Source organism: Arabidopsis lyrata, assembly GCF_000004255.2.
Source record: "Arabidopsis lyrata subsp. lyrata unplaced genomic scaffold ARALYscaffold_34, whole genome shotgun sequence".
Taxonomy (NCBI): Eukaryota; Viridiplantae; Streptophyta; class Magnoliopsida; order Brassicales; family Brassicaceae; genus Arabidopsis; species Arabidopsis lyrata.
In genome coordinates, this window is record NW_003302524.1 from 24,781 (window position 1) to 34,547 (window position 9,767).

At 35.1% G+C, this 9,767-nt stretch overlaps 3 protein-coding genes across 3 annotated transcripts; all 3 read left to right on the top strand.

Annotated features, from left to right (window-relative positions):
* The first annotated feature begins 2,566 nt into the window (after positions 1 to 2,566).
* Positions 2,567 to 3,916, top strand: LOC9299155 (cytochrome b561 and DOMON domain-containing protein At5g48750). The gene is given in 2 exon segments (XM_021019317.1): positions 2,567 to 2,904; positions 2,906 to 3,916. Coding segments are annotated over 2 exon segments (1,197 nt in total). The 3' UTR covers positions 3,765 to 3,916.
* A 230-nt stretch (positions 3,917 to 4,146) lies between these two features.
* Positions 4,147 to 5,659, top strand: LOC9299147 (cytochrome b561 and DOMON domain-containing protein At5g48750). Its single transcript, XM_002863023.2, has one exon. It carries the CDS (start codon positions 4,309 to 4,311, stop codon positions 5,506 to 5,508), a length of 1,200 nt encoding a protein of 399 aa, XP_002863069.1. The 5' UTR covers positions 4,147 to 4,308; the 3' UTR covers positions 5,509 to 5,659.
* Positions 5,660 to 6,065: 406 nt separating this feature from the next.
* On the top strand, positions 6,066 to 7,426 carry LOC9299145 (F-box/kelch-repeat protein At5g48990). Its single transcript, XM_021019332.1, has one exon. It carries the CDS (start codon positions 6,123 to 6,125, stop codon positions 7,191 to 7,193), a length of 1,071 nt encoding a protein of 356 aa, XP_020874991.1. The 5' UTR covers positions 6,066 to 6,122; the 3' UTR covers positions 7,194 to 7,426.
* The last annotated feature ends 2,341 nt before the right edge of the window (positions 7,427 to 9,767 follow it).

Consider the following 9,767-nt stretch of genomic DNA (forward strand, 5'->3'; position numbering starts at 1 on the left):
AAGCCTCTTCACGTGCCTACCGAAGACCAACTTGCGGATATACTTACTAAAGCACTAGGACGACGAGAATTCGATGCATTTCTACTTAAGTTGGGCATTCAAAATTTACATGCTCCAACTTAAGGGGGGGTATTGAGGATATCTCGGGATATCGTATATAGATATTACCAAATCTATTTTGTATAGTTTCCTTTATTCTCTAGGGTTTACAATGTCGTAAAGTTGTATATAAACAAGACCTTATGGTCCATGAAATACAAGTTGAATCTTCTTCTACTCTTGAATTTTACAGTTCGAACCTAGGAAGAACCTAGATAAATAAGAACCGAATCATGTTTCTCTTCACACGGTACTTGTGGTATGTGTTACCAGCATTTAGCATCGGCTTCTCAGTTCTTCCACCACCTGCAACTTGACCAATCATGGCCATGCATCCACTTGGCACAATCTTTTTCGAACCCGATGGCAACTTCATCCTATCAAAAACATGTGTAAATTCATAACTGTGAGAACAATTCCCTCATCAAAAGAAAGAACAATAGATATTAATAGTTGTTCACTACAATCTAATCCAATCATACTTAATCAGAAAACTGAAACGTAAAGTATACTAAACACAAATCATAATCCAATTCAGCAAAGCTAGATATGAATCCAATGACCAGCGGGAAAATATTGAAACTTGTTGTTAAGAACTAAAGATTTGAACTAATCAAATCTAACGCAATCATTCAAATGGTCCATGAGATATACATATTAAATCAATTGAATATCACCAAGAAAAGTAAGTGTCGTTATTAGGATTATGAGCAATAACAATGGCTTTCTTCCCATAGTCAACAAAATGACCGGTGTACACACCTTCAGCAGCAAGGAAGAGCTTATGCTTCTTGAATCGGAAATGATGACGGAAAGCTACACGATACAACGGAGCACCACATCATGTGTCGTGAATGATCTCCGTCACAACACCTTTGAGATAACCATTTTTTTAATGATTTGGAAATGAGAATGACTTTGATATTTATAGCGTATAAGGATGCTATGATTATTAGTTTTCAGAATTTTGAAAATCTTGGAAAAAAAGCATAAAATAAAAGATATTATGAACAATATATATTCGTATTTGATATAAAATTGAATGATTGGCTATATTTGGATAAATAGTGAATATTGTAGAGTTAGATATAATTAGGATTAGATCTAAGTGAATATATTAAGAAGATTTTCGAGTAAATTAAGGAATATACGATGGAATATGCAATTAATAGAAGATTTTAGAGCCGGATTAATGTGGCATATTCTTTAAATATGGTACAAAGTATAATTGTAAATGGAAGAAGATGTAAGGAATATGTCATTTGTTAGATGGATTGTCGTAATTAGTTTCCATTTTTCCTTAAATTTGGGATTGTAGCAATTAGGTATCATAAGTAGAGAAGAAATAATTGTTGAGATTTTTGAAAAGATTGCGTCATATTTTAGGCAAAATATCTATGTAAATCAAAAAGTTTAAAGAACCAATAGCGCTAGAATTGATTTTTTTGCTATAACGATTACTAAAACATTTAAGTAAATAAAGATATTTCGTTATGATTTTTCAGCATATTCGAATTGTTGATTATTTCGAAATTTAAGGATGTTTATGAAATCATGATTGATTTCCGATTTCATAAATTTTGATTAGAATTAAAAATAAAAGATTTAGTATTTAGATAAGGAATATACTATAATAAAAATTATTAATACTCGAATATATTAGGAATATTCGTATTGTTAGTTTATTTAATTCAAAAATTATAATTTGCGGATTTAAAGGAAGATCTTCTCGAGATTTTAGGCATATAATCGAGATTTTAGTAACAAACTGTGATCACATTAAATTTTCGAAAGATTTGTGTCGAAATTGTTAGAAACAAATTAGGATAGATAATGTTTGGTTAGTATCTTTTAATATTTTCAAATCTTTAGAATTAAACTCATTGACATTATATTGTTGAATTTATTTTTTAAAAATGACGTAATATTAAATAAAAAAATAAACAACTAACTATTTTCATTTGATGGTGTAGACAAATTATTATTACTATTTATGTAATTTAATTACAAATAACAAATATTAATTTTTATAACAAAACAAATTATTTTCGTAATAACAATTTTTCCCCAAATCAATCTTTTACAAAATATTTATTTAATCACATATTCTTTCTATATAGAAATAAATAGTTAAATAATTATGGTTAGAAGTAGTTAAGGTAAATAACAAATATGGTTAGTTTAGATATATTATATATATTTCTAATTTAGGTGTTAATTAAGAATTAATGTCGTTTTTATTACAAACTTCCTTAAATTTCTTATTCTAGATCCGAATAGAGTTAAACCCGGGTAAAACCCGGATCCAAAAGACTTTTTGCAAAAATCCCCTGTAAAAATGTATATGTAGATACACGAACTACATTAGTCCAAAATTCAGAAATCTTTTTGTTCCAAAGCAAAGCAAGACTCTGACTTCGGAAGATTTAACCTACGTTTGTCTCCTAGTAAAAACGCAATCATCATCATGTCTTTGTCTCCGAGAACAACCGTTTTTGTGGTTTTGTGTTTTCTGTTCGTGCTCGCTCCATACTTCACTAGAGCAACAACCGATGAACTTCAAGCTAGATGCGAGTCACACAGCTTTAACAACGGCAAACACTTCCGTTCATGCGTTGACCTTCCCGTGTTAGATTCTTTTCTACACTTCAGTTACGTTCGAGAAACCGGAGTGCTTGAAGTTGCGTATCGTCACATCAACGTTGAATCTTCTAGTTGGATCGCTTGGGGGATAAACCCGACAAGCAAAGGCATGTCAGGTTCTCAAACTCTCTTGGCTTACCGTAATTCCACGTCTGGTATTATGTGTCTATACTTCCTCAATCAAAGGCTACTCACCTACGCTTCAAGAAGGTCCTCTCAGCTTCCGTGTATTGCAACTATCCGGTGAATATCTCAATGGAGAGATGACTATATTTGCTACTATAGTGTTGCCTTCTAACATAACCGTCGTGAATCATTTATGGCAAGACGGTCCTTTGAAGGAAGGTGATAGACTTGGGATGCACGCCATGAGTGGAGATCATCTTAAATCCACGGCTACTTTGGATTTGCTGTCCGGACAAGTCACGACCTCAAAAGCAGCTAACGATAACATGTTACTAGTCAAAAATATCCATGGACTAGTGAACGCGGTGTGTTGGGGTATTTTCATGCCTATTGGTGTCATAGCTGCAAGGTACATGAGGACCTACAAAGGACTGGATCCCATGTGGTTCTACATACACATCATTTTCCAAACCACCGGTTATTTCGGTGGTTTATTAGGAGGATTAGGAACTGCAATCTACATGGCTAAACACACAGGAATGAGAACTACACCGCATACCGTGATAGGGATCTTTTTGTTCGCTCTAGGTTTTCTACAGATACTTGCCTTCAAAGCAAGACCGGACAAGGAACATAAGTACAGAAAATATTGGAATTGGTACCATCACATTACCGGATATGTAGTGATTGTACTAAGCGTCTACAACATCTACAAAGGCTTAGCCATCTTGCAACCCGGAAGCTCATGGAAGATTGCTTACACTACCATCATTGGAGTCATTGGAATGTTCGCGACCGTGATGGAGGTTTTGCAATTTAAAAGTAGATGGGGTGGCTTGTGCTGCAAGGAATCTGAAAACCTAGAAGCTGATCAAACTGTTTCCACTAATGTGTAGTCTTCGTTTGTATTTTTTTTTTTTGTGTTAATGAGAAAGAAGTAAGACTTATGTCTCCTTTAATAATGTTCCTTTTCGCTAAAAATAGTTTGTCATTCTTTGTTATGATGTTCCCATTTTTTATTTGTATAAGATTTAGTTTTGAATAAAAGTTCTTTGATCGAATAATCAAAACAAGAATTTCGAATATTTAAAATGTTTACAAATAGTTCCTTCAGTGATATGAATAAATAGATTACAAAAATAAAATGTTTTCTCGAATTTGAAAGAAAATATTTTGGCAAAAAAGAAAAAAGCAAAAAATATAATATTTGTTTCGGCAGAAAAGGAAAAGTATTAAAATATGGAATTATATATTGGCAAAGGATAATGAAACCATATATTCTCTAACAAACTTGGATCGAATTGTATACCTATACCGGTATAAATACACGAACTACATTAGTCCAAAATTCAGAAATCTCTTTCTTCCAAAGCAAAGCAAGACTCTGACTTCGGAAGATTTAACCTACGTTTGTCTCCTAGTAAAAACGCAATCATCATCATGTCTTTGTCTCCAAGAACAACCGTTTTTGTGGTTTTGTGTTTTCTTTTCGTGCTCGCTCCATACTTCGCTAGGGCAACAACCGATGAACTTCAAGCTAGATGCGACTCACACAGCTTTAACAACGGCAAACACTTCCGTTCATGCGTTGACCTTCCCGTGTTAGATTCTTTTCTACACTTCAGTTACGTTCGAGATACAGGAGTGCTTGAAGTTGCGTATCGTCACATCAACGTAGACTCTTCTAGTTGGATCGCTTGGGGGATAAACCCGACAAGCGAAGGCATGTCAGGTTCTCAAACTCTCTTAGCTTATCGTAATTCCACGTCTGGTGTTATGCGAGTCTATACTTCCTCAATCAAAGGCTACTCACCTACGCTTCAAGAAAGTCCTCTCAGCTTCCGTGTATTGCAACTATCCGGTGAATATCTCAATGGAGAGATGACTATATTTGCTACTATAGTGTTGCCTTCTAACATAACCGTCGTGAATCATTTATGGCAAGACGGTCCCTTGAAGGAAGATGATAGACTTGGGATGCACGCTATGAGTGGAGATCATCTTAAATCTATGGCTACTTTGGATTTGCTGTCGGGGCAAGTCACGACCACAAAAGCAGCTAACGATAACATGTTACTAGTTAAAAAAATTCATGGACTAGTGAACGCGGTGTGTTGGGGTATTTTCATGCCTATTGGTGTCTTGGCTGCAAGGTACATGAGGACCTACAAAGGACTAGATCCCATGTGGTTCTACATACACATCATTTTCCAAACCACCGGTTATTTCGGTGGTTTATTGGGAGGACTAGGAACTGCAATCTACATAGCTAAACACACGGGAATGAGATCTACACCACATACCGTGATAGGAATCTTTTTGTTTGCTCTAGGTTTTCTACAGATACTTGCCCTCAAAGCAAGACCGGACAAGGAGCATAAGTATAGAAAATATTGGAATTGGTACCATCATACTATCGGATATGTAGTGATTGTATTAAGTGTCTACAACATCTACAAAGGCTTAGCCATCTTGCAACCCGGAAGCTCATGGAAGATTGCTTACACTACCATCGTCGGAGTCATTGGAATGTTCGCGACCGTGATGGAGGTTATGCAATTTAAAAGTAGATGGGGTGGCTCGTGCTGCAAGGAATCTGAAGACCGAGAAGCTGATCAAACTGTTTCTACTAATGTGTAGTCTTCGTTTGTATTTTTTTTTTTGTGTTAATGAGAAAGAAGTAAGACTTATGTCTCCTTCAATAATGTTCCTTTTCGCTAAAAATAGTTTGTCATTCTTTGTTATGATGTTCCCATTTTTTATTTGTATAAGATTTAGTTTTGAATAAAAGTTCTTTGATCGAATAATCAAAACAAGAATTTCGAATATTTGAATGGGATTTTGCATAGCTAAGACTAGTTTGGCATTGTTTGAGTTTACTTGTAGAAGAATTACTTCTCAATACACGTTTACAACAGAAAAAATACACAAGAATATTCAGAGCTAGAACTAGAAGTAGCTCACCAAACTCCTTCAACAATATGTGATAGATTGCTTAAGATCGTATATATGCATTTCGATGACTAATTTTTTTAAGGCTGTGTTACCTTTGTATTTACTTGTAGAAAATTTCCTTCTGAATGAAAGTTTTTTTTCATTTAAAAATCAAATAAGAGTTCTCGAATAATTTACTTATGAATAAAAATAATTAATAGTGTAGAATAAAAAAAAAAATTAATCTCTAAATTTAGGCCCACCGTAGAATTTATCTCAGGCGCGTAAAGCTCAAAACCCTAAATTTTGATAGTTCACAAATGTCGTCCACCGCTTCAGCCTTCACGGACGGCCAACCACCGTGGAAGAAGAAGAAGCCGTCGAAAGATCCGACTCCGAACCCGTCCATTCCATATGATTTGATAGTGAGCATATTAGCCCGTGTCTCGAGATCGTATTACCCAAAACTCTCCTTAGTCTCCAAAAGCTTCCGATCGATCCTTGCTTCACCGGAGCTATACCAAACCCGAACCCTCTTAGGCAAAACCGAGACTTTTCTCTACGTTTGCTTACGCTTCCCTGATGAAGCTAACCCTCGCTGGTTCACTCTTTACCAGAAACCTAATCAAACCCTAACTAAGAAGAAGAAGAAGAAGAAGAAAGAGGAGTCAAGTGTTAAACTTTTGGCTCCAACCCCAGTTCTCAATTCTCCTCCTTTGGAATGGTCAAGTCTCATCGCTGTTGGTTCTAATCTTTACGCCATTACCGCAGCCATCGACGATTCTCCATGCTCTAACGTTTGGTACCTTGACTGCCGAACTCACACTTGGCTTGAAGCTCCAAGAATGCGACTGGCTCACACCAATAGTAAGTTTGATGGGACTATCTATCCGCCCAGAAGACGGATATTCAAATTGGAAAATATGGAAGGAAAGATTTACGTGAACGTTTGTGTAGAGTCTACTAAGGAGGTTGTGCTTGTAACGCCAAAGATTATGACATGGGAAGCGTTAAATTTGGATTTGGATCGGGGTTCTCTTTGTACGATAGATAACGTAGTCTATCTTTATAACCCTAGTGGAGTATTTCTATTTAGAAAAAGTTTCATTAAGGAAGCAGTAGTTTGGAGAATATTACGGGGTTTAGAAAGGCTGCCTAAGTTTGCTAAATACAGTGCTGTTAAATTAGCGGATTATGGTGGTAAGCTGGTTGTTTTGTGGGACAAGTATGTAGCTGCAAGTGGGTATAAGGAGAAGATGATTTGGTGTGCAGAGATTTCGCTTGAAAAGCGCAACAATGAAGAGATTTGGGGGAAGGTCGAGTGGTTTGATGCGGTGCTTAGAGTCCCTAAGTCTTACAAAATCTTGTGTGCTACTGCTGCTACTCTTTGATTAAATGACTCATGACACAGCTATATATGAAGCTTTCTTTTATTTAGTATGTCACAGTTGAAGGAATGTCTTGTGTTTTTAGCGGGATGCAGTTGACATTGTTTTTGCCTTATAAATATTCCGTGACTGTCTCTTTGATAAACCCTTTGATGCCAAACTCTTTCTGCTACTGTTTAATGACTCATGAGAAAAGCGGGCAATGGTCGTTTTTGTTCTGAATGTATGTGTTTGCCTATATGTATATTTGTATGACTATGATGAATGCTTCTCTCATGCTTTAGCAGACATTGTTCACTTCTAAACATATGCACTCACGTGTAGACTGATTAAGCTTACTTTGTCTATGAGAATATTTTTGTTTGTGTTGCATAGAAGAGTACAGTTCTCTTTACATTCATGAGAAGAGCTATAACAAGATACATAGAGTTAGTGCTTGTTTTGTTGTTTAAACTGAGGCTTATGTTCATCTCTTGTAATTGTAGCCAAACTAACCTACAAAGAAATTGCTACTGAAACAATTTGAGGATCCTCTGTTTCATTCCCAAATAGGGTCTTGAATTTGATATTATACGAGTGGACTTTCTCAAGCCACTCTTTCTTTTCTTCTCAATCGAACATATTATTATCCAATTATATACTCTCTTTTTTTTTATGATTCAATTCAAGTTAGATTCAAATGTACAGAAAATTAAATTGATCATGTGTCCCAAGCTCTACTTTCATTTTTGAATTGTGTTGAAATTTTGAAGGGTTAACTTATTTTGTGCCATTGACCACTATGATGCATTTGACAGACCGTGTGTTTTTATGAATATACGTGATTACTAGGTTCATAGCATTAAACTAACGAATTGGACTTATGAATGATCTAGTGTGAAAAAGAGAGGTTTAGTTGTTCTGTGTGCCAAAAAAAAGGAAGAATCTGTTGAAAACGTTAGTGACTCACTGAATATGTTGCAGAAATATATGGTGTTTTGCATCTTTTAATAATTCTTGGTTAGTTTGTTCGGTTTGAGATGGGATCATTTCATAGATAAATTTTAATTTTATTCGAGATATTCTACAGTTCAGTTTGAGTTCGTACGTCTTTGAAAATTTTGGTTCGGATTCGAGAATTTTAGCTTGGTTCGAGAATGTTTTTAATTATAGACATCATTTGGTTTTAAAACCATTGATGGTAAGAAAGCAATTTGGAGAAAATTAGAAGGGCTACCTAAGTTTTCTAGTTATTGTACTGTTAGATTGGCGGAGTGTGGCGGCAAGCTGGTCGTTTTGTGGGACAAGTATGTGCCTGCGAGTGGGTATAAGGAGAAGATGATTTGATGTGCGGAGATTTCGCTTGAAAAGCGTAACAGTAAAGAGATTTGGGGGTATGTTTAGTGGTTTGATGCGGTGCTTAGAGTCCCTAAGTCTTACAAAATCTTGTGTGCTAATGCTGCTACTCTTTGATTAATGACTCAGGACACAGATATGAAGCTTTCTTTTATTTAGTATGTCACAATTGAAGGAATGTCTTGTGTTTATAGCGGAATGCAATTGACATTGTTTTCGCTTAGAAAGTTAGAAACATCTAAACTCGCTTGTAGATGATTATGCTTATTTTTGGACTCTTTGATAAGCCTTTTGATGTCAAACATCGTTTAATGATTCTTGAGACAAGCGGGCAATAGTCGTTTTTGTTCTGAATGTATATATATATAGATGTGACTATGATGATTGATGAATGCTTCTCTCATTCTTTTAGCGGACATTGTTTCATCTCTAAACATATGCACCCACTTGCAGACTGATTCTCTTTACATTCACGAGAACAACTAAAACAAGATACACTCAGTGCTTGTTTTATATGTTGTATAGTGACTATAGTCCTTTGGGCTTTCTCATCCATGTAGTGAATGACCAAGTTGCTTTGTTTAAGCTGAGGCTTATGTTCATGTTTTGTAGCCAACCAACAAAGAAATTACCAAACGGGATCTTGAATTTGTTACGTCAGTATTTTATTTTCTCTCAACCGAACATAGTTATCATATTTCAATGAACTCATTATCCACAAACTTTTATAATTCAAATCAAGTAAGATTCAAATACACAAAACGAAACTGATCATCTAATCAAGGGAAAAAGGGTCCATTTCAAATAGAACAATTTCTATTGTGCATTTTCATACTTAAACAAAGTCATTGTGCTTATTTCAATCCGAACAACTAAAAATTTTCAAATAACCTGTATGAGAACTTCAATAAAAATAACTAAATCGAAGTTGCTTTTCACGGAAACTAGTCAACCGTTTAATGTGCTAATTCGAATGGTGACGTGACAACGATTTGGCATCAGTTAAAAAATATTTTCATATTTTAAAATGAAAATGTCTTTCATTTAAAAGATTAGACATTTTGCATATATAATTTAAAGCTGATGATATTATTACAAATTATTCCTTTGGCCGGGTGGTAACTTTGGTATCTCTCACGAAATTCGAATATCTCAAGTGACTAATTTCCATGATGGTCAACTTCGATTATATATTTTTCTTGAAGTTCATACATGTTATTTGATTTTTTAGTTGTTCGGATT